The sequence below is a fragment of the Rhinoraja longicauda genome, chromosome 14, assembly GCF_053455715.1.
Source record: "Rhinoraja longicauda isolate Sanriku21f chromosome 14, sRhiLon1.1, whole genome shotgun sequence".
NCBI classification, from domain to species: Eukaryota; Metazoa; Chordata; class Chondrichthyes; order Rajiformes; family Arhynchobatidae; genus Rhinoraja; species Rhinoraja longicauda.
The window spans coordinates 22,955,369-22,980,283 of record NC_135966.1 but is presented as its reverse complement, the minus strand read 5'-3'; the positions used below and the strand labels follow the sequence as shown (position 1 = coordinate 22,980,283).

The window sequence follows — 24,915 nt, the reverse complement described above, 5'->3', positions numbered from 1 at the left end:
CCCAACTATTATTATTTTTAAAAGCGATTAACAAATGGTGGGGATTGGATGGGAAAATACTTTTCACGTGCAAATACAGCTTAATTAGGAGATATTATTTTATGTTATAAATCGGCCTGACAACAATGGAGCCAAAATGAGTGAAAAGTGAATTTGTACATAAAGCAGCATTTTTTGTCAAACAAAAACTATTTGTATTTGGTAATTTGAGGATTAGACTGTGAAACTTAGTGAATCTAGAATAGATGAAAGAGCAAAAGATTGTTCTCAGTTGGTTAAGATATAACAAACACACTAAATGGCACAGGATAGGTCTCAAAAAGACTTTATATACCTGATCATTTGAGCAACATGGGAAGCATTTGGTCACAGAACAAAGGAATGTTACAATTATGCAACTGTTTACAACAGCAACAAAACTGCATTATTTTTCTTAAAAACCCAGTATACATAGTGAAGCAGTCTACAGTGAAACTGTACAACATGTATTTATTAAGAACCAGAATCAACATAATGTTTATCTTTACAAAAGATTTCAGGAACATAATTTTTGAAATGCTTTCATAAAATAATATAGTCTATATTTCAACCCACAACAAAAGGGATGAGAGAAAGAACTTTTATCTGATACTCCCTTTGAGAAACTTGTTTTCTTTGTTGAATTCACTTGTTTTCATTGTTAAATTCCAGATGGGAATCAATTTTTAATTTATCAAAATATTTTGAGCAATTTTCATCCTGACATTACCTTGGTTATTTTTAATCACCACTCTGTATAAAAATAACATACGTCATGTATTGTCAGGTCCAGCTAGGCAAATGAACATCAGAAATATTGACAAGTTATGCTTTTAGTAAAGGGAATATCCATATAATTTGCTCTTTCCTAATTAACAAATATAAAAACACAAGTTAATTGAAACAAAGCATCTTTCTAGCTCCTATAAAAAAGCTCAGAAAATATCTTCAAATAATGGGCAGGATTTTAACCTGATTTGTGGCAATGACAAGCAATCAATATATATATATATATAGGTCAACTGAGATATTAAGGTGCTAAAAAAGCTGCATGTAATTTATTGCTCGGTGTGATCAAATCAAGGCATAATAAATAACCATGACCATACCAACTTACATCAACGTTTTTTTCCCCAACAGCCACATAAACCTTATTGCAGGATTTTCCCAGTAAATGCAAGAAAAGTTGTGAGCTTTGATTATTAATGTTAGCCTACTTTAGGAATTAAATCAAATCTTGCCACAGATAATGAAATCACCAGCTGATGCCCAATCAAGATCTACATCACCACCATCAGAAGGTTAAAATTGGGACCATTATATTTTCAGCGCAAGTAAGAGAGATGCCAAAACTGCTTACAAATCAACTAATGCTGGTGCCTTGATTTTTTTTAAACTAAGTTACAATGTTTCTGAAAACAGACGGAAACCAAGAAAGCGATGAAGAGAGTGGAAATCCAGATAGATACTAGCTCGAAACTTGGAGGATTGAGAACAAAACGTAGCTGAAAAAACTCTTGAGAATTGTTCAATCAAATCGATACCCTGTTTCTTTATATCTTACCGAAGCTTACACACACCGTGAAGCGTATCTTGTGAAGAGTTGACAGCAGTATGCCATTGTGAAACCCTGTCATCTTTGGTCTGTACAAGGTTACATTCCAACAGTTGTACTGGTTTTACATTGGAACGCTGGCCTTATTCATGTGGTAACACATTAATCAGAGAAAATATGAACAAGCATGAACAATACAGTTGTTTTAATGAAAATCTAAATGTAAATCAGTGGGAAACAACGTTGTTTTTAGGAGGCAGCCAGATTTACAATCCCAGCCATTTCCTACGGCCACTCACAGGAAACCAGCTTTATTTAAATATACACAAGAAGATTCTGGTAACTTAAACTATGTTTAAACACACAAATGCCACAGTTCTCACTGTTCCCCTCGATAACTCCTTGCTGCTCCACTTGTCACATTCCAGAGTTCCTTTCCATCTTACCAATGACATCGATGTCATCAAAATTCATTTTAAAAGTAAGGACTCCTTATTGTTGTGTAGTAACAGTTGAAACAAGCTCAACCACTATTTAGATCCCGGGGAGACCCTGAGACAGGCATTGCGTACCATGGTTTCACAGTACTGTAGCCTACTTCTGATTAAGTCCCATTTCTCAACCCATCGAGATTAGAAAGTTAACACCAAGAGCAGCAAACCTCATGGGGCAGAAGGTAATGCTGTGGCTTGGGTCTGATAATGTGGCTGGGACAGCTGGCATACTGAGTACACGGGTTGCCTAATGAGACTGCAGCTCATCCCGTGGGAATGTGGGGCGGCTAGTGTGCAGAAAGGCCAGATGGATGTGTTGTGTAGGCTGGATGTGACACATAGCCCGCATGTGGTACACCACGGATTCAAGCCTTAACTTTAAATAGTCAGTAGTTTATAAAATGAGCAATTAGTTTTAACAGATTCTGAACAGGCAAGGATAACCGTGCAGGAAAGAAGTGCAGATGCTGGTTGAAACCGAAGATACTGTAGACACAAAATGCTGGAGTAACTCAGTGGGACTGGCAGCAACTCTGGAGAGAAGGGCATTCCTTCTCATGCACGATGAGTGCCTTCTGAAGTGAGAGGAATGAAGAAAAGGAAATGGATAACCATAGTCAGATCTGGGCAAAATCTGCTGGAAAACTGAAGGTCAATACCAGAGAGTTGAAGACATAATCTCCAACAGCACAAAGATGCAGAGCTTCTGACACATTAAACCAAGGGCATATCTTCCCCCTCAGGATAAAAGGTCCCATATGAAGAATACGAGATTGCTTCCATATTGTGGGCAATATTAATTCTTTAACAAACAACAACAAAAAAACGAAGATCTTGTCATTTATCTCAAGGAAATTTGCTCTGTGTAATTAAAAAGTTACTCCACTTCACAATAAAGTCTATATTTCAAACTAGTACACACAGTGCACATAGTAAAGCACTTTGGTAAAACCTGAGGTAATGAAAGGTTATTTAAATTCATTTTCTGCCTTAATTTCTTTATATTAGGCAAATAAAAATTAATACCTGCAAGCTCTTTCTAGTTCTGGTAGCATTGCAATCCTCATTGTTTCTTGACTTTCTGCCAGTGTTTACAATAAATCTATATTTCTAGGGCAGAACATTCCTGCATTTACCAAAGAATGCTAACCCTTCATTAAGAAACAGTGTCTTTTTCTGAATCTGATTCGCTGATGCATACTTTCAGGTAGACACAAAATGCTGGAGTATCTCAGCAGGTCAAGCAGCACCTCTAGCAAAAAGGAAAGGGTGATGTTTCGGGATGAGATCCTTCTTCAGACCTGATCCGAAACGTCACCCATTCCTTCTCTCCAGAGATGCTGCCTGACCCGCTGCGTTACTCCAGCATTTTGTGTCTGCCTTCGATTTAAACCAGCATCTGCAGTTTTCGTTCCTACATACTTTCAGGCTGATACTTTGTTCATTCAGATTGCAGATTTCTTCCTGCACAAGGGTAATCAACGTTGAAGGCAAATTGCTCACGACTCCTTTGTTTATTGATAAAGGATGGCACATTAAAACCGGGAAAAGTGAAAAGCATAGTTTTTCAACTACATTACTCATGCAAGGAAATAAACAAGCGCTAAAATTAAAGTAAATATTGACTGATCATGCAAGGTAGTCATGCAATAAGAGATGGAAGTAATAATGTGCAGGTAAATGATGCTGGGGTGGAAAAGAGGAACATAAAATGTGGGAAAAGCAAAACCACATGAAATTAGCAGTGAATTTTAAATGAACGTAATTACATATTTAAATCCTAATTTCAACATCAAGAAATATTCACGGATTTATCGTATACCTGTTCATATTTTCCTCAAAGAATGTGTTACCAAATGATGTGACCACTTTTGGGTTCTCAGTGGCAATCTGGTCATTCCCAGGTAAATGCTACTCACATTTTTCATTCTGTCCTTTATTAATCTTATTAATCTTACCATTCACAGTGCTAGCACACACAAACACACAAGTATTCTATATTTCTCCACTTTCTATCAGTGTCACACAAGAAACACAACCTTGGACAACAAAAAACATTTAAATTAAGTGCAAAAAACCCCCAAATTATAATGCTTTACGCTATATATTGCAGGCAAAATTTGTACAAAGTTTCTGTTGAAGTTTAGGACTTACGCCATCATCTTCAATACTGAAACAATAAGCTAATGAAACTAGATACTATTTTTTTGTACAAAGTCAGTAAATTAGGCAAGATATTAAATATATTTGTGTTACATAACATTTTCATTCCATTATCAAAAGGAAAATATTTTTGTGGTTGTCATGTGAGTTCTATAAAACTACTTTGCCTTTAATCAGTGAATCTATAATAGTGGCAGTCAGAGTTCAAGGGGAGATTGGAAAAAAAGTTCATCACCTTCTTATGTAAGGCACCTGTAGCTTTAAATCATCACAAAAAAAAAATCCAGCATAACACTTCATATCTGTTAAAGTCATGCTAAATTTGCAATATCTCTTTGCTGGCAGGTTAGCTTGGACTGCAACATACAGGTCAATTTAAACGTTAGTTCATGGATCCAAGCCTTTCTAGAGTGTGTTCCCTTTTAATTTTTCTTCCATTTTTGAATTCTTCTCTGTACTAACCCATGGATTATTGGGAGGCAGATCTCCATGCAAAAACAAATTGCATGGCTTGACTCCTTGCAGGGACTCACAACATACCGACCAGCTGATTAGAACCGAAACACATGACCCTGTCCCTGTCAGCATATGCAAGTAAAAAGGCCAACTTCTAAACGGATAATCAAATGGCATTGCTTTTAAAAAGGGCCAAGTTATTGCAATTTTCATTAGATTGCAAAATATTATTGAACTTGCATTTATGCCAGAAAATGATATTGCAGTTTTAGTCATTATACTAAACCCATCAAACTCCTTAATCTTTGAATAAAAGTCACTGCTTGTTGTTTAGAACACTCAAACAAAATAGATTTGGGCCCCGTCACGACTGGCAATCTATCAATTCAAGCATGTATGTAACATAAACAACAGACTAGCAAATTTATATTAATTAATCTGTTAGAAGTGTGTTTCTTTTCTTCAGATTAGTTTTGAAAACGGACACTGAAGACATGTTTCAATTGAGTGTGAACATTTGAGCTTTATCTGAAAACAAATTGCAGGCTGTTGTATATGAATCAGACATAACAAATACGAGTCTGCAGGGATCACACAGAGAAAGAACCATTTCTAACCTCTGCAAACCAACTGGTAACTGTTTGGGATAAATATCCTGCTTATGATGAATCATCATGGGCATTGTGCTTGGTATGATCAAAACACAGGGTGATAATTATGGAAAAATATATTACCTTCTCAAATTTATTGGTCAATGTTAATGATAAATATCTTTATTTTTGTAACCACAGACAAAAAAAGCAAATTACACGAAAGTTGCTCTTCATCTGATTTGCTGTGTTTTATTTGTCAGTTTGAGCTCTGCTCAGTTTAACTGCTACACAATGTCCAAATTTCTCCATTTAAGTTGCCCAACAATGTTGGTCAAACATGGAGTGACATTGTTGCCACTGATGGAGATGTGAGCGTCCAGCTTGGTTTTCTACATGCAGGTGATTGGCAACAGGGAAAGAGAGAGAGGAAGAGTACGAAGAGAGAGAGAGAGAGAGAGATAGAGTGTGAGAAAATCAGTCAAATAAACACACAGCCACACTTTGTGAACACATATAGATGAGATAACAGTGAGCAATAGAAGCTTTCCTTATCTATAAAAACTATATTTAAAAAAAATTATAGTGTGGATTATTAAATAGTCCTTATAGGAACCAAGTTTCATGGACGGTATATCTTAATGACATCCTTTATGACTCTCCTGCAGATAGGGCAGCAGGCATTGATCTGCTTCTTCAGCTTAAGACCACATTCGTAGCAGAGACACATATGTCCACAGGTGTAAATAACGGTATCGACCTCACTGTCAAAGCAAACAGCACACTCGCCGTTTTTGCTGTCCGGCGGTTCGGGCGGGGAGAAGGACGGTGACAACTGAGGGCTCAGTGGGGAGCTGGGCGCAGTCACTGTGGAAAACAGGAAAAAAGCATCGTCAACCAAGCGACATTGTGGCAAAAAAAGCAAACGTTTTTACTCCTGAATAAGAAGTCTAAGAAGCAGAACAAAAAGAGCATTTACAAAGTATTGAAATTCTTATCGGCTCTTTGGTATTACAAAAAAACAGATGAAAAGATTAATGTCTACAATCTTATGCAGAAGTAACACACGGCCATACGGTTCTAAAAATGTCAAGGAATTACTTATGCAAAAATGCAAAATGGTCCCATGTTTTTATACCTAACTTATTTCAAACTTTATATTTTGTTAATTAAAAAAAATCCTTGACCTGGAACCAGTAAATCAGTAAAGCTGTCTTTCTTCGCCTAATGAATGTTTTGAATGTCCGGGACTGGCATTTTGGCTTTAAATGCCTGGTTACTCTGACCATGCTCACTGAATAAAGTAACTTTGTCAACCATCTACAACTCCTACTCCAAGACATGCTGAATTGCTGACCGTTTACTTTCCATATTGGACATAATTCTAACCCATTGGTGGCTAAATGAATCAGGATGGCTGGATCAAGTCTTCTGTGATTGAGGAAGATGTATTACTTTATAGATGCCAAGATTAAGATGGCACGATCTTGAGTTGCACATTGAAATATTTGTAATTAACTACTTTTCTACTACCCAAAAATAACGTTTTAAAAAAGTTGAAGTTCCCGGGAGGTAACCACTGGTTATTCCACTTTCTGGAAAGGCAGACCGATTTGTATTATTGCAATTCCATTGTTGCCAGATTGTCGGACAATCTATCCATGAATGAGCACAGAATGAGTACAGAATAAGCAGAAACTTTGCTCCCTCTGAACAAGGGGCAGTTTAAAAGCATTCACTTCTATTGCTGACATAAACTCAGAACTCAAGCCACAATTCCACCTCTACTTGACCTGAAATGTTGACTGTCTCCCTGCCTCCCTGCCTCCCCAGATGCTGCCTGACCTGCTGAGTTCCTCCAGCAGTTGGACTCAAAATGCTGGAGTAACTCAGGGGGAATCTCCAGAGATGTTGCCTGTTACTCCAGCATTTTGTGTCTATCTTCAGTTTAAACTAGCATCTGCGGTTCCTCCCTATGAGTTCCTCCAGCAGTATGGGTTTCATTTTTCACTCTGCCTCTCTCCCCGTCCACTGTCTGAAACTGAGCCAGTCTGCACGCAAGCTCATCTCTGGATTGGGCCATATCTCTGTGCTATCATTAGTTCTGTTTTGTTGTTCCTTTGTAACCTCATGCAACCTTTTGTCCTCGACCTATTTGCTGCAAATACCTTTATGCATGACTTTTTTTGATGCCAGATCTGTTTATTCCTCTGCACTCCCAGTTGCTCTTTCACGCTCTCCCCTCACCTGAATCTGTGTTCTTACTTGCACCAAGATGAGTTCACCATTCATTCCCCTGTGCAGTTACCTACACATGCCGCACAAAACAAAATCTCATCTTGATTTTGAATCCCTCCTTTATTTTGCATCCCAATCATCTCCTCCAGTGTTGAAACCGTCCGGACTGTTTTTTTCCCTCCTGGATTTATCTGCTTCACTAAACCCTTCATTTGTAAAGTTCATAAGCCCTGAAATTCCCTTCCTAACTCTCTTTATCTCTCTACCTTGCTTCCTGCCTTTAATTCACCAATGAATTGGTAAGCAGTTTAGTCATCTGCTCCAAATCTACTTTAGTGGCTCCTCACGTTAAATTTTATTTGATTATTCTGGTAAATGGCCTTGGGATTCAATGCAAATTGTGATTGCCCAGCTGATTAATCTCATCATCATCATCATCATATATATACAGCCGGAAACAGGCCTTTTCGGCCCTCCAAGTCCGTGCCGCCCAGTGATCCCCGTACATTAACACTATCCTACACCCACTAGGGACAATTTTTTTTTTTTACATTTTACCCAGCCAATTAACCTACATACCTGTACGTCTGTGTCCTGAATTTAAATATGTTTAATAAAAAATGAGGCAGAAGTTTTTCCAGGCATTGCAGAGGGCTCTGCTTTGCAAGCGATTGTGCCGTTCTGTTTGTGCGGGCATTGACACACCATATTCCTGTGTTGGATAATATTTTATTTATTTCGATAATGTCCTGCCGAAGGTGAAATATGATGAAATTTGGGTAGGTCATTGTGGTCAGAGAAATTGCTGCAGCCCAGAGCCTGGAATATTGTAGCTGAAAAACTACATGGATATATCAGTTTAAAAAATCATCACGTGTCAAGGCTGAGAGGACAACACAGAATCAGAACAATGAAAGTACTTTGCAAATATCCCTTTAGATGGCACTCATGGTTTTCCTTTCCGTGCAGTGAACTCGTCTTAAACTGTTTTTCTCCAGGAAATTCACTTTGGCGTTATCATAATCCGTTGTAAAATTCCCATGACATCGACTCAGTCCTTTGGCCTCTACGTCTATTTTTATTTAAGTAAAGAGTAATCAGTCCATGAACCTTATTCATCACATACAGCAGGACTCTCCAGTTGTTCAAATATAGGCTTTCTTTCTTTGTTGATAAGAACCGACCTTGCACACAATTCAAATTTGCTAATGGTAAAATATGTGAAAATAAACAGTGGTTTCTTAAGTGGTTTTCATTACAAATGTCAGGTTCACCCGACTTCCATTATGATAAGCTGGAGGAACAGCATAATTTTCCATCTAGGCACATTGCAGCTTCTGAACACAATATTGAATTTCAACAATTACAGTTAACCCAGTTTCTCAGTATCAGAACTAATATAGGCCATCCACCTACAAAGTTCACACAGCTTTCCTCTCTCCACTGCTAGTGTCTGACATGCTGGCTATGTCCGACAACTCTGGCTTGCATTTCATAGCTTTTAACATGTTTTTCTGTTGTCTCACACTCTAATTGGTTAATCTAGCAACCAGGTGGCTCCATCCACATTTTATCACTATGGTAACCCTGACCTCCCCTTATCAGGAAAACCTCTCCCACTTCCCCATCCTCTCTGCAACTTAAAATTAACTTTTGCTTTCTCTCAGCCCGTTTGAGACGTCAACTATCCACAGATGCTGCTCGGCCTGCTGAGTTCTTCCAGATTCCAGCCTCTGCAATTTGTTTATTTGTTTACTCTCTTTTCTGCTCTCCCAGGTAGATCGGGCAGACATGTCTTTTGTATGCTGGAGAGGTAGTGCAGGTTGAGCCACTGCTTCACTGCTCCATTGACAAGGGTTCATTCCTTATCCTGGAAGCTGTCTGTGTGGAGTCTGAACTTTCTCCCAATCATCATGAATGTCCTCTAGGTGTTGTGGCTTTCTCCCACTGTGCAAAGAAGTGAGGATCGGTAGACCAATTGGCTGCAATGAATTGCTGCTGGTGTGTTACTGAATGGTAATATTTGGGAATAGTCTTTGAGAATGTGGGGAGTTTAATGGGTAGGAAGGAAACGCAGATGCTGTTTTTTCCCTGAAGATAGACACAAAATACTGGAATAACTCAGTAACTCATACTGGAATAACTCGGCAGGTCAGGCAGCATCTATGGAGAAAAGGAATACAGTGCATTCAGAAAGTATTCAGACCACTTCACTTTTTCCACATTTTGTTATGTTACAGACTTATTTTTAAATGGATTAAATTCATTTTTTTTATCATCAATCTACACACAATACCCCATAATAAAAAAGTGAAAACAGGTGTCTAGAATTTTTTGCAAAGTAATTAAAAAGAAATAACTGAAATATCACATTTACATAAGTATTCAGACCTTATACTCAGTACTTTGTTGAGGCACCTTTGGCAGCGATTACAGCCTCAAGTCTTCTTGGGTATGACGCTACAAGCTTGGCACACCTGTATTTGGGTAATTTCTCCCATTCTTCTCTGCAGATCCACTCGAGCTCTGTCAGGTTGGATGGGGAGCGTCGATGCACAGCTATTTTCAGGTCCCTCCAGAGATGTTCGTTCAGGTTCAAGTCCGGGCTCTGGCTGGGCCACTCATGGACATTCACAGACTTGTCACAAAGCCACTCCTGAATTGTCTTGGCTGTGTGCTTAGGGTCATGTCCTGTTGGAAGGTGAACCTCTGCCCCAGTCTGAGGTCCAGAACGCTCTGGAGCAGGTTTTCATCAAGAATCTCTCTGTACTTTGCTCCATTCATCTTTCCCTCGATACTGACTAGTCTCCCAGTTCCTGCCGCTGAAAACATTCCCACAGCATGATGCTGTCACCACCATACTTCACCGTAGGTATGGTATTGGCCAGGTGATGAGACGTGATGCTTGGCATTCAGGCCTAAGAGTTCAATCTTGGTTTCATCAGACCAGAGAATCTTGTTTCTCATGGTCTGAGAGTGGTTTAGGTGCCTTTTGGCAAACTCCAAGCGGGCTGTCATGTGCCTTTTACTGAGGAGTGGTTTCCATCTGGCCACTCTACCATAAAGGCCTGATTGGAGTGTTGCAGATATAGTTGTCCTTCTGGAAAGTTCTCCCATCTCTGGAGCTCTGTCAGAGTGTCCATCGGGTTTTTGGTCACCTCCCTGACCAAGGTCCTTCTCCCCCGATTGCTCAGTTTGGCCAGGCAGTCAGATCTATGAAGAGTCCTGGTGGTTCCAAAGTTCTTCCATTTAAGAATGATGGAGGCCATTGTGCTTTTCGGGACCTGCAATGCTGCAGAAATTGTTTTATACCCTTCCCCTGATCTGTGTCTCGACACAATCCTGTCCCGGAGGTCTACGGACAATTCCTTCATCTTCATGGCTTGGCTTTTGCTCTGACATGCACAGTCAACTATGGGACCTTATATAGACAGGTGTGTGCCTTTACAAATCATGTCTAGTCAATCTAATTTACCACTGGTGGACTCCAATCAATTTGTAGAAATGTGTCAAGGGTAATCAATGGAAACAGGATGAACCTATGCTCAATTTTGAGTGTCATAGCAAAGGGTCTGATACTTATGTAAATATGATATTTCAGTTATTTCTTTTTAATTATTTTGCAAAAAATTCTAAAAACCTGTTTTCGCTTCTTCATTCTGGGGTATTGTATGTAGATTGATGATTTTTAAAAAAAGTTTAAATTTTTTTTTTAAATCCATTTTAAAATAAGGCTGTAACATAACGAAATGTGGAAAAAGTGAAGGGGTCTGAATACACTGTAGATGGCGCTTCAGGTCAAGACCCATCTCTAGACCGAGAGTCATGGGAGAGGAGAACTAGAGGTATTAAAAGGTTCAGAACAAATCAGAGAACAAAGGTTCAGAACAAAACCAATGACCAATGAAAGGTGGAGCGTACATTGGTCCATTGTTGGCTGTGGAAGAAGTGATAATGAAAAGAGATATGGATGCAAACAATGGAACTAGCAGGATGACCAGGGTGGAGGAGGGATGGAGAGAGGGAATGCAGGGTTTGTTTAAATTAGAGAAATTAATACTCATACTGTTGGATTGTAAGCTGCCCAAGCAAATGTAGGGTTAGCATTAAAGGGTGGTTGATGGTTAGCTTTTTAAGGCAGAGATAGATAGATTCTTAATTAGTATGGATGTCAGAGGTTATGGGGAGAATACAATATACAATACAATATATCTTTATTGTCATTGTACCCAGGGGTACAACGAGATTGGGAATGCGCCTCCCATACGATGCAATAATTTAAGTAATTAACAGCAACCCAACGAAACGAAACAATTGTAACAGTTTTTAGACAGGGTAAAGTGCAAGTTGATCTATGCGTTGTGGCCATCCGGCTCAGCAGGACCGGTTCATAGCAGCTATGGCCCTGGGGATGAAGCTGTTCCTGAGTCTGGAGGTGCGGGCGTAGAAGGCCTTGTATCGTCTGCCCGATGGAAGGAGTTCGAACAGACTGTTGCAGGGGTGTGAAGAGTCTTTGTGGATGCTGGTGGCTTTTCTGAGGTTATGGGGAGAAGGCAGGAGAGTGGAGTTAGGAGGGAGAGATACATCAGCCATGATTGAATGGAGGAGCCGAATGACCTAATTCTGCTCCTATCTTTTATGACCTTATGACTTGATGCGTCCTAGTGCACCAGTTTCTGTGCACTATCTCTATAGCCTTATAACCAGACTCAACAGTTGTTAAAGCTGTAGCACAGGTTGACAATTTAGTTGTTGGTTTTCACATCCATCAACATTAAAAAGAAGCCTGGAAGTATTACAACATTACCATCTATATACTAAAACTCTCGTTTGTTTGTTTGTTTGTTTGTTCCTGAACTACAGCCAAAACAGTACACGATAGCACAACGATTTTAGGCCCACCTTACTCACCGTCGTCCCTCTGGTGCTAATGGAAAAAGTTTCATTGAAATCGGTGTTATATTTTTAAAGTTATTCGCATTTAAAATTTTAAATGTATCTCCTAGGGAGGGAGGAGCGAGGATAAAGGGGGTTGAGGGGGGTGGTGGGGGAGAGGGGAAGGTGGAGGGGGGAGGTGGAGGGGGAAGGGAGGGAGGAGAGGAGGGAGGGGGAGGGAGGGGGGAGGGAGGGGGGAGGGAGGTTGGGAAGAGGGGAGGGGGAGGGGGGGAGGAGAGGGTGCTGCACCAATGCAGGAGAGGTATGGGCCCAACGGGTCCACTTGATTTAGTAACATTTAAATTTTATGGTAGCATGTCACCTTGGTTTTAATTTGGCCAGTATGCACCCATTAAGTCCCAGTGCAAACAGCCTATGGTCAATTGATTTTTGTTTTTTCTCAGTTGCCATAGGAACCCATGGCACTACCTGAGGCACTGTGTTAAAATTAGAGATTTGCTTGAAATTGTGGGAGAACAATTATCCGCCTCGCTATGATATTACAACGTAGAACTTAAAAGAACCTGCCAAACAACAAATTAAATTTAATAAATAACATAGGCAAGTTTTTTTAAGCTGACTGAGTTGAGTGATAGGCCGTAGAGAACATACCCAATTTGACATCCTCAATCTACTTCTTTCAACTACTAATTTCCACCATTGAACACAAAGCAGCCTCTTGAATTTATTAATATGATCATCCCCTACACCAGTCACTGTTGTAGAAAAGGCATGCAAGAAAACAGAGTGTTGGTGAACTGTGCTCACATCTGAGTGAATCTGTGGTCAAACTGCCTCGGGAGAGAAGCCAACATAATCAAAGACTTGTCACTCCCTCTTCTCCCTGCACCCGCCCGGCAGAAGGTACAGAAGCTTGAAAGCGCGCACCACCAGACTCAGGAACAGCTTCTTCCCCTCTGTTATCAGGCTTCTGAACGGCCCTTCCATAAGCTGGTAGTTGAGGCCAGTTCATTGGCTATATTTAAGAGGGAGTTAGATGTGGCCCTTGTGGCTAAAGGGATCAGGGGGTATGGAGAGAAGGCAGGTACGGGATACTGAGTTGGATGATCAGCCATGACCATATTGAATGACGGTGCAGGCTCGAAGGGCCGAATGGCCTACTCCTGCACCTATTTTCTATGTTTCTATGTAAAACTGAGAGCACACAAAATATTTCTGCGCAGGGCCCTTACAAATGGAGCAATGATAGTTTTATCCCCCTGTCAATTCAACCAAAAGGTGAGTTAGTACACAGACTACCGCAGTCATAAATATTATATACACCGACTACCTCAGTCACAAATATTATATAATTAATTGCAATACTACCTTGGGAAGCACAAGTTTTCAATCATTCGAAAATAGGGTGTATTATTTTTATCCGATCGAGTGTACATTTTTACTTACCCAGAGATGATTCAGATGCCGATGAAGACCGATTAACACTGAATGCCATGTCAGAGTCACTGTCATAGTGGGATCCACCCGGAGAACCTGAAGGAGATACATCTACAGGGGTCGACTGGGATGTACCTGTAAAGGGGATAATACTTCCCGTGAGAGTTCGTTTCATTTGATGCACATTTTTCTTGTAATTCTCAGCATGGGCCTGGACAATTTCATGATATGAATTCTGTTGCAAATGCACATCATGCATGGTTTAAAAAAAATATTGCAACCTTAGGGTAAAAAGAAGAGATATCTATATTTAACTACAGATACAAACTGTCTTTAATGATTATTAACACTCGGTTGAGGCCGCGGCAAAAAGACGAATACATTGTTCTCATCTATATACTAAAACTCTCGTTTGTTTGTTCCTGAACTACAGCCAAAACGGTACACGATAGCGCGACAATTTTAGGCCCACCTTACTCACCGTCATCCCTTTGGTGCTAATGGAAGAAGTTTCATTGAAATCGGTGTTATATTTTTAAAGTTATTCACATTTTAAAGTTTAAATCTATATGCTAGGGAGGGAGGGAGGGAGGGAGGGAAGGGGGGAGGAGGATAAAGGGGATTGAAGGGGATGGAGTGGGGGGGAGGGGAAGAGGGATGGGAAGGGGGTGGGGGTGGAGGGAGGGGGGAGTGGGAGAGGAGGGGGAGGGGATAAGGGGAGGGGAGAAGAGAGGGGGAGGGGGAGGGGAGGGAGGGAAAGTGTAGAGGGGGAGGGGTGGGGAGTGGAGGTAGGGGTGGGGGAGGAGGGGGGGGAGGGAGTAGGGAGTGGTGGGGAGGGGGGTGGGGGGGAGGAGAGGCGGCTGCACCAATGCAGGAGAGGTTTGGGGCCAATGGGTCCATTTGGTGGAGTCCTATTTAAATGGCCTGCATTGGCAATAAGCTTAGTGCCTGATGGTGGCACTAAACACTTTTATTTTGTGAGCATATCAAGACAATGGTGTCTAGCTCTGGGAAATAGAATGTATTCTAGTTTGGACAATCAGGGACCATTTTGGCACCACACCAAGGACAAATGCCCAACATCGAGAAGAAAAGCGAAACTTTCTCTACTCTGCTCTAATAATGTGTCTTGATATTAACCTCATGGGATTACCCCCAGAGCATGTTAACATCTATTCCACATCAGCTTGATCTGTATTTTGTATTTGTTATTAAACAGAACAGAGGTTTGTGGCAGCACCAAAGAATAAAATGTATGTTATTGTATTCATCATGTTTGTACCAAATACATTGGCACCAAGCCTTTATCAACAATTCTAGGTACTACAGATAATACAAACCACTTTACACTTCTTTTTCCAACTAAATGCTATTTCAGTTACAGCAAGCTAGTAACCCCAACCAAAGGCCTAAAGCGCCTAACTAGAGGAGAAAGTCCAGCATTTATTCCCATCTGGCTGTGTTTTGCTGGTCTAAATCAGGATTTTATCCAGGTTAGCATTATTTGCGTAGTATTACCTTAGTATTAGCAAATACTACTACTAATAATAATAAACCCTACCTCCATATATTCTCTAATGCTAATCAGTACTTGGTGTTCATAAAAGAGATCAACAGCATGTTTAAGCACACTCTCACTATTCAGCAGGGTTAGGGGAATGGAAAATGGAGATCCCACTTAGGCTGCTGGTAATGACCTCTTCACAGATATAACTTGTATGTAAAGAGGTTTCATCTTATGTTTTTCAGCTTTTCAATGCATCCAGACCCCACTTCCCCTCACACCTGGCCTGCACACTCTCTAGACTAACCTCCTACTTTCCCAACACATTCCTGCCCCATGCACCTCCAAAATTAATTTGAAGTGTAACCTTGAATGGACCTCGGCAATCTGTGGATGTGCAGACAGTAAGTCAGCAGATAATGAGGCCATTATATATTTATCTCGAACTTTGGGTCAATAGGATTCAGGTCATTTATGTAAAACACTATAAATTCTCAAACTGTTTGGATTGGCTTCCGTGCGGTTTTAATTATATACACAGGCACACTTCTATCAAAGTGTCGAGCAATATTTGACACACCAGCATTAAATTTAGATTGAACTGGAGATATAGTCTTTAAGTCTGCCCAAGTAAGGTCATATTTTAGCTCTTAGGGCTAACGGAATCAAGGGATATGGGGAAAAAGCACGATCGGGCTACTGATTTTGAATGATCAACCATGATCATATTGAATGGCAGTACTGGCTCAAAGGGCTGAATGGCCTACTCCTGCACCTATTTTCTGTGTTTCTATAGACTGGTTATGAAGATAATTCATACCAATCACCCACGGCCTGGCTAAAATGAAATGTAGTGTGTCACTTGACAAGTTTGTGTCCAGAAGGCTGTTAGTCAAGTACAGTACCATACCATCTGTAGAGATTTAGTGTGAAGGGAACTGCAGATGCTGGTTTACACTGAAGACAGACACAAAATGTTGGAGTAACTCAGTAGGACAGGCAGCATCTCTGGTTAGAAGGAATGGATGACGCTTTGAGTTGAGACCCTTCTTGAGACTGGGTCAGGAGAGAGGGAGACACAGAGATATGGGTAAGATGTGAAAATGAGAGATCAAAGGGGATGAAGTTCAAGGAAAATATAGAACAGATAATTGTTAGCTAAGGGAAAAAGATAAAATTTAATCAGGAGGACAGACAGGCTGATCAGAGAATGAGGATGGAGGAGGGATGGCGAGAGAGGGAAAGCAAGGGTTACTTAAGGTTGGGGTTAGATCTAGTATGTCTACTAGTATCTAGTAGACATACTAGATCTCTTGGGCAGCTTACAACCCAGCGGTATGAATATTGACTTCTAATATTGAGTCATACCATTGGGTTGTAAGCTGCCCAAGAGATCTATTATGTCTACTCAATGAAATCTCTACTACTGAATGAGACCCTGTTTTTTCCGAGACATTTGGGTGCAGAAAGTTTCATAGATCTGTTTCCATAAATCTGTTCTTCCCTCTGCGCAGGCAAATGTTCATTCCTTAACTAACAACATGCACAGAAAACACAATGTAGATCTTGAACGGAGTTTGAATTCATTAAGACTCAATTCAAAGTCAAGATTTATATTCCATGTACTAATCTTTTATGTCATGTGGAAGTGAGACTCATATTTGAAATGTTACTGAATATTACTGTGTGAAAGTGACATGTGCGATCATGTATAAATGAGGTAACAGATGGAGCAATCAGGACCAAAAGATATTGATTGACTTGCAAAGGCTACTGAGAAAATCAACTCTGCTCAGAATCAAAATAATTTATGATAATGAACTCAAACAGGGTGCCATAATTCTCTAATGAATATAATTTTCAATTCAGGTTGATTTATTTCAGATGATCTGTCTCAAGCCATTTAATGTTTAAATAAAATGTGAAAAATGTTTTACTTTTTTTTCATGGAATTGTTCAAAATCCTAACTACCTTTTGTTTCAAACCTGCAATTGTTATCTAGCAAAGGCAGACAGATAAATGAAGCAGTCCGTGAGCAATGAACTGAGGGCCAGTAAAGACAGCATCTGCTATTTATTAAATAGCAAAAGGCAGTTCCACTGTTTGGCAACATTGCAACAAAGGTCACGAGTCTAAAATAATTACAAAGAGATCAGATAGGAAATTGGAAATAAAAAGATCTGTACAGAACATGGTTAAAATGCCCATCGCAAGATGTGTTGAAGTTAAGACGTTTTAATTTTTTAAAGCAGAATCAAGTTTATCGCCTTAAAAGAAAGCCTACTAAAGACTATTGGAAATGGGACCAAGTTAGGTGACTCATGTACTTAACTGGACAAAAAGCCTGGCATATTAGTCAATGATAAAACATCTGTGATTCAAAGAGCTTCGCAATTGAGTCCATTACATTAATGCGTTGAGTCCATTACTTCAGGCTTTGTGAATTTTGCTGCTAAATTTCTCCAAAGCGATGATAGTGAAAGTCAAAGGCATAACCACTGAAGAGCACACTTAAGTACATATATATAAAATACACAAAGATATATAAATATCTTTGATGTATAATACATATGTTACCATATAAAAACGATTTGTTTGTAGATAGAAATCCCTGTACAGAGTCCAATAAGTGATTGTGAAAATAATTTAATTCTTAAATCATTTTACATGATTCCTTCCAATATCTTTCGGAGAGAGGCATTTCAATGTACCGTACACGTGATCATCTCCTTGGTCAGGAGGCACACCAATGAACTTTTACAATGGAAAATTTAACATCTATCCTCTAATAGAAATCTTGGCCAACTTTCCTGCACAATCCCTAAGGCTCCTGCAGCCCACGTAATTGGGAATAACATGCGGCTAACTTTATCGATGAGCATTCCACAGAGGAGCACATTTTGAAAGCATTTAAACAAAGGAAATACTTCAATATGTTTTGTTGGTTGTCTTCTCACCAAAAGCAGGGTAAATCGACAAGTAGGTGCACACTTACCCAGTATCCTCAGCTGGTTGACCACTCCATGTAAGCTGAAGAATACCCAGAGTGACTGTGTGGTGTCCACATAGACCAGCATCCCTATGTTTATTCCATTAACACGATGATGTAGCTCTCCATTTGGCAGAATGGTGAAACTGAAAATATCACCGCTGTTGGGCACTGAGAAACCTCTGCACACTACCCAATATTCCTTACGGTCAAGTAGGAAATCTGGATCCGCTGGGAGCTCGTTTGTTCGCAGCGTGCTGGGGTCGCAAGACGTTACACCAAAGAGAAGGGCGCCATAATATGGTAACCCTAACTGCCCCACCTCCACATACAGGGTTTCCCCAGTATGCAAAGGGCGATCCGAGAACACCAGGGTCCTAGTGCTCTCCTGCCAGTTCGTACACACTCCCATCCTATCCTGAGAAAGGGTAACATCAGGCCCTCGTATGTAGTGAAAGTGAAGGTCGGTGTCGAGAAAAGATGGCAGGCCTCGCGATCTGAGCCGTCTGTTGGTACAACAAGGTAAATTGTGATTGTCTGGCGCAAGGCTGGGAACATCGCTTAGATTTAGGTTTGTTATTTTTGCCACTACAACACTGTTCTCCAGTTCGTTATTATTGAAGTTGGCGTTGTCATGACTAGTCTGAGGAAGGCAACTGTTGAGCCGCGCTGTGCTGAGTCGTGCTGAAGTGATGGTTTCTGCAAACATACTCTCTGCAACAAGAAACAAAGAAATCATTAACGTTACATCTTTAAACAGCGAAAACATATGATTCCCGTGGACAGGTACAATACTCCGCCTTGTACATTTTGATTTTGCACAAATGCCATTCACTTTAATCAAAACACCCACACCGTTTAACTCTGACAATCAGTGCCGGATTAACATAGTAGCAAAAGTAGCATTTGCTACGGGCCCGCACTTTCGAGAGCCCCGCACTAAATGCTTGCAAGCTAAATGCTTGAAATCGGCATCCCGCTGAGGGGCGCTGCGTTGCGTGCGTCTCCTCCCAACCACTGCGGTTTGAATGTGTTGGCGGTAGGGCTGCGCGGACCAATGAGCAGCCGGCGCGTCACCGCCCAACAGCCCAGTCTCCGGCCCTCTTACTCCACACACCTCCGGCCTCACCCAAACACCTCACTCCTCCGGACCTCTTTGCTCGAATATTGACCTGGTCTCCCCACACATCCCGGCCCTCTCACTCCTCGTTTAGCGGCTCTTTTCTCTCGAGTCCCCGGGCCAGCTTCACCACACCATCACCCCCCCCCCTCCATCGCCCCCACTCCTCTGGCCTTCCTTCTCCCTACTCCTCCGGCGCTCTCTCCCCACTCCTCTGGCATTTGCTCCCCCGAATCCTCCGCTGCTCACTCTTCCACATACCTCCCAGCTGTTCTTTCCCCACCCCTCCGTCCCTCCCTCTCCTTGCTAGGGCCTTCTCTCTCTTCACTCCTGCGGTCTTCTCTCTCTTCCCACTCTTCCGACTCTCTCCTTCTTCGCGCTCCACTGGGCATCTCTCTCCCCAATCCCTCTTCCCTCGCGCCTCCCAGACTTTCATCCCCTCCAAACAGATACTGTTCCAGTCCTCTCTTCCGCCAATCTACCTGCCCCCTTTATTCACAGTCTTCTGTCCCACTCTCCCTCCTCTTCTCCATCCCACTCTCCCCCCTGCGCATCTCCATTACACTCTCCCTGTTTCCTCCAAACCTCTTTCCCCCACACCTCCCTCCATGCCCCCACCCCCCTCCTCCGGCCTTTACTTTCCATTTCTATAGGCACTTTCCCTCAACTTTCGGCCTTTTCGCAGCCCCTACCCGTCCGTCCCTCTCTCTCTCTCTCTCTCTACTCTTCTGGCCCATACTCCCAAAGTCCTGCGACTCCATCTCACCCATCCCAAAAGCTCGGGCCCTCTTTCGCACCAATCCCATGGCCTTCTCTCCTCACTTCCTGGGCCCTATCTCCTCCTCCACTCTTCTACCACCTCCTCTACCCACACCTTGCATGCCTCTCAGCATCCACTGCTCCAGCACTCCCTACCCCTACTCCGTCCCTCTCACCCCTATACCTTCAGTCCCACCTCTATTTACTCCTTCGGCCCTACCTTTTCCACATTCCTCCTGCCCTCCCTGTCTCTACTTCTCTGGCTCCCATTCCTCCGGCCCTCTTCTCAGAATCCTCCGTCTTTCTCTCAGAGTTCTCTCAGAGTTCTCTGATGACTCTGCCATCGTCGGCCTCATCGCGGGCGACGAGGACAGGGCATACAGAGAACTGATCAAGGAGTTTGTGGACTGGTGCCAGCGGAACCACCTCCGGATCAACGCGGGGAAAACCAGGGAGATGGTGGTAGATTTCCGCAGGCGTAGCCAGGTCCACTCGACACCGGTGAACATCCAGGGAATGGATATCGAGAGGGTGGATTCTTATAAGTACCTGGGTGTCTACCTCAACAATAAACTATACTGGACTGAAAACACCGATGCGCTATACAGAAAGGGCCAGAGCAGACTTTATCTGCTAAGGAGACTCAGGTCCTTTGGAGTGCAGGGGGCATTCCTAAGTACCTTCTACAACATGGTGGTTGCATTGGCCATTTTCTATGGTGTGGTCTGCTGGAGCAGCAGCATCTCAGCGGCGGAAGGGAAGAGACTCGACAAGCTGGTCAGGAAGGCCAGCTCTCTCCTGGGTTGCCCCTCGAGTCAGTGCACGTAGTGGAAGAGAGGAGGATGATGGCAAAGCTAACATCGCTGCTGGACAACGACTTCCACCCCATGCAGGGCACTGTCACTGCACTGAGTAGCTCCTTCAGTGAAAGACTCCTTCACCCCAAGTACGTGAAGGAGAGATATGGGAGGTCCTTCCTTCCCGCTGCTGTGAGACTGCACAACCAGCACTGCTCCCAGCAGACGAGTCAACAATAACAGCTAAGAACACACAGAAAACTGATGAAAATTGATGTATCTTTTATTTATAATGAATAAACTCTTGCTCTCTTGCTATCCACTTTGCTGCTGTAACACTGTAAATTTCCCCGGTGTGGGATGAATAAAGGAATATATTATAATATTATTATTATTCTCCCCACGGTGGTGCAGCGGTAGAGTTGCTGTCTTACAGCTCTTGCAGCACCGGAGACCCGGGTTCCATCCCAACCACAGATGCTGTCTGTACAGAGTTTGTACGTTCTCCCCGTGACCGCATGGGTTTTCTCCGAGATCTTCGGTTTCCTCCCAAACTCCAACGACGTACAGGTTTGTAGGTTAATTGGCTTGGTGTATGTGTAAAATTGTCCCTAGTGTGTGCGGGGATCACTGGTCGGTACGAGGGTGGGCTGAAGGGCCTGTTTTCACGCTGTATCTCTAAACTAAACCTCTCCATCACACACTCTCTGAGAGTCCCGTATTTTGCCCACGGGCCGCTGAAGGCCCCAACACTGTAGGCCCCGACATTGTAGGTTAACGGAGCTCATTAATGTTAACAGAGTTCAGGGAGTGGGGCCGAGTGTGATCGGGGAGCGGGGCCGAGTGTGTTCGCCGATCGAAGATTGCAACCCGCCTCCCTGGCCTTGCGGCCGTCATTGGTGTAGTGCGAGCACATGGCCGCTGGCTGGGTGAGGTCACATGGGTCACGGGCGGTGACGTCACCTTGTCCCGTATTTAAGGCCCCTTTATAACACATGCTATAACTAGCCGCACTAGCTTCATCCGGCCCTGCTGACAATATCTACGATAATTTGTCCTTTCTGATAGTTTCTGTCTACTTAGCTTCTTGCTTACCCTTTTCACAATACATTCAAATAGTCATAGAGCCATAGAGTGATATAATATTGAAACAGGCCCTTCGGCCCAACCAGCCAACATGTCCCAACTACACTAGTCCAACATGCTGTGTTTGGTCCATATCCCTCTAAACTTGTCCTACCCATGTACCTGTCGAACTGCTTCTTAAATGTCCCTGCCTCAATTACCTCCGCTGGTAGCATGTTCCATACACTCATCACCCTTTGTGTGAAAAAGTTAATCCTTAGATTCCTTTCTCCCTTCACATTAAATCTATGTCCTCAAATATTCGTCAGTCAATGATTAACACAATACCGTTTTCACCTCAGAATCGCTACAGGTATCGGGCTGTAAATGAGACTATTTTGATGGTATATTCCCAAATTAACATTTACGTTTGTTTTAAAACTCAGTGGCCTCATCAAGAAAAAATTGGGGTTTACAGAAATTCGCAGAACTCTCGAACACGGCCTTTTGCCCTGAAGGCATTTAGGGCGCTCACATTGTTTGCTGAGAGAAGAGTGTTGGGAAAACAGGCACTGTATTCAATGCAAACAGAAAAAAAGTATCATGTGCTCTCTGTTCAGAAAGCCAAATATTATATTAAGAATATTTAAGTCACCCTGACAAGTTCTCAAAATTGAGATACACATTCCTGCATGACAGCAGGATGCATTTTCCGAAGCCTTCACATGGCTGCTCACAATGGGTAGTATAGCACTTAAGGGCAATTTTATATTGTGCAGGTTTGCCTTGCCTTTTGCCATTGAGGTTTGGATTTTCAACAGAGAAGTCCATTCATTACAAGAACCTTAATAAAATTCACAGGGGAGAATCGATCAATCAAGCGTGAAGCAGAGAACTAAAAGGATATAAATGGGTGTTCCGCACACAAAACCAGAATGTTGTAACAGATGATTGAATACAGATTGGACTGCAATGAGTCATAGTACTTGGAAGATCCTATGTGTGGTGAGGATTGGGGTGGAAGAGTTCGATTTGTTTCTCCTGGGTCTTTATGGAGTGTGGGGAAGCCCTTGAATAAATCCTTGAAAATCAACTAGGCAAAATGGATGTGCAAATAAGTGAACATCAAAAAAAGCAAATGCTGGAAATCTGAAATAAAAACGTCAAATGCAGGAAATACTCAGCAGCTCACATCAGTAGGAAGAGAAACAGAGCTAACATGCCACCATTTCCCTCCCACGGAACTGCTTGACCTGCTGAGTTTTTGCAGCCTTTTCTGTTTTTAGTTTAAAATAGAGCTGCACTCTAGAAGAAGTGGTATTTAAACTATTTACTTTTAACAGAGGCTCTGCTAGCCAAACATCCAGCATTCTGTATACACCTGTAAACTAAACGTCTCTGCTGCAATCTCAATTATTAGGATATTTTTGTTTTAATTAGTGCTGCAACCCTTACTATTGAAATACTTTTAAAGACTGTTACTAGTAGTTATGGAAAAGACAATAAGAACAAAGAATGAATCACAAGGAGTGAGGAGGAAATCGTTATCAGTTCGACAGTGAGCATAATTTCAACGCCTGACTGCTATAAAATCATTATTTTTAGAGCCCCTTCCACAGCTGTACATGGTACAAATGGCAAGCTTAGTACCAGCAAACACGCATAATACGTTACATCTTGCACGTTGATGAAATTGAAAGTTGTGGTTTCAAATGACCTCCTTTCATGAAAGCAATTGAGCCGAAATGAGGTAGCTGTCTGAGTATATCAATAGCTTGTGCCATGGGCAAGCTCTTAATCGTTTTCCTTCATTCGCTCTTCCACTGAATGTCTTGGAATGAAACTCTATTTATGTTTAAGGCTCTTCACGCAGGAACTAAATCCATGGCAACAAACACTGTCTCTCTATGAAGTTAACAAGAAGTATCACACTTTACAGTTTATGGATATTAGCACTGGTTTTCTGAAATTGATTTGTTTGTCACTGTTCAACATAATACTTGGTTAGCTTTCAATTGCTATTGGTTGTTTTTCATAAACGAGGGATGGTCACCATGCACGTATCCAACTTCTGATGGAAATTTGCTTCCTTTAAAACAACAGTCACAAAAGATACAGCTAATTATCATTTTAATTTGTCCCCAAGGAGACTTCATGCTGATGTCCGGGCATGGTAACGTATTGGGAATGATGTGCTATTTTGGTTCCAGATGTTTCCTCTGCATCATGAGGTTGGAAAAGGGAGTATTTTTGCAACTGCACATCATTTTTTTCCCTTGTTTTGAACAGTACAAAATATTCACCAGCCATCTGGAATCAAAGGGATTATTTTTTTTGCATGAAATAAACAATTACATCTACCTCCATCATGGCTGATGACATTTTATTTATGGATTAAATAGCAGTAGTTAAAGCACTGATCTGTGGCCATATATCACTATGATGGTGGATTATTTCAAATAAAAAGTACCAATTTGCAATCAACCTCACCTTTTGCTTTTGGAATATGCTGGAAAGAATTGTTAAGTTTTTTAAACCACATGTCTCCTGTGACAGCTTATGGTCTGCTTTCTCACATGACAATGGATAGTGAATGAAATGGGACTAATGTACTACAATGCTGAGGACTATATTCTGCACCTTTTGCTCTGTCTATTGAACTTGAGTTTGCCTTGATTGTATTTATCGTGTTAACTGGTCTGATTGTACAGTCATAGAGTGATACGGTGTGGAAATAGGCCCTTCGGCCTAACTTGCCCACATCGGCCAACATGTGGTCCCAGCTCACTAGACCCACCTGCCCACAGTTGGTCCATATCCCTACAAACCTGTC

General features: G+C 41.8%; 1 protein-coding gene across 1 annotated transcript in view; it reads right to left on the bottom strand.

The window, feature by feature from the left end:
* Positions 1 to 338: 338 nt before the first annotated feature.
* neurl1b (neuralized E3 ubiquitin protein ligase 1B) overlaps positions 339 to 24,915 on the bottom strand; it is a 67,784-nt gene continuing 43,207 nt past the window's right edge. Inside the window, exons 3-5 of the mRNA XM_078411575.1 lie at positions 18,348 to 19,055; positions 13,857 to 13,982; positions 339 to 6,143 (exon numbers count right to left, since the gene is read on the bottom strand). Of these exons, the coding sequence (XP_078267701.1) occupies positions 5,899 to 6,143; positions 13,857 to 13,982; positions 18,348 to 19,055 (1,079 nt within the window). The 3' untranslated portion in view covers positions 339 to 5,898. The remainder of the gene's footprint in view (positions 6,144 to 13,856; positions 13,983 to 18,347; positions 19,056 to 24,915) is intronic.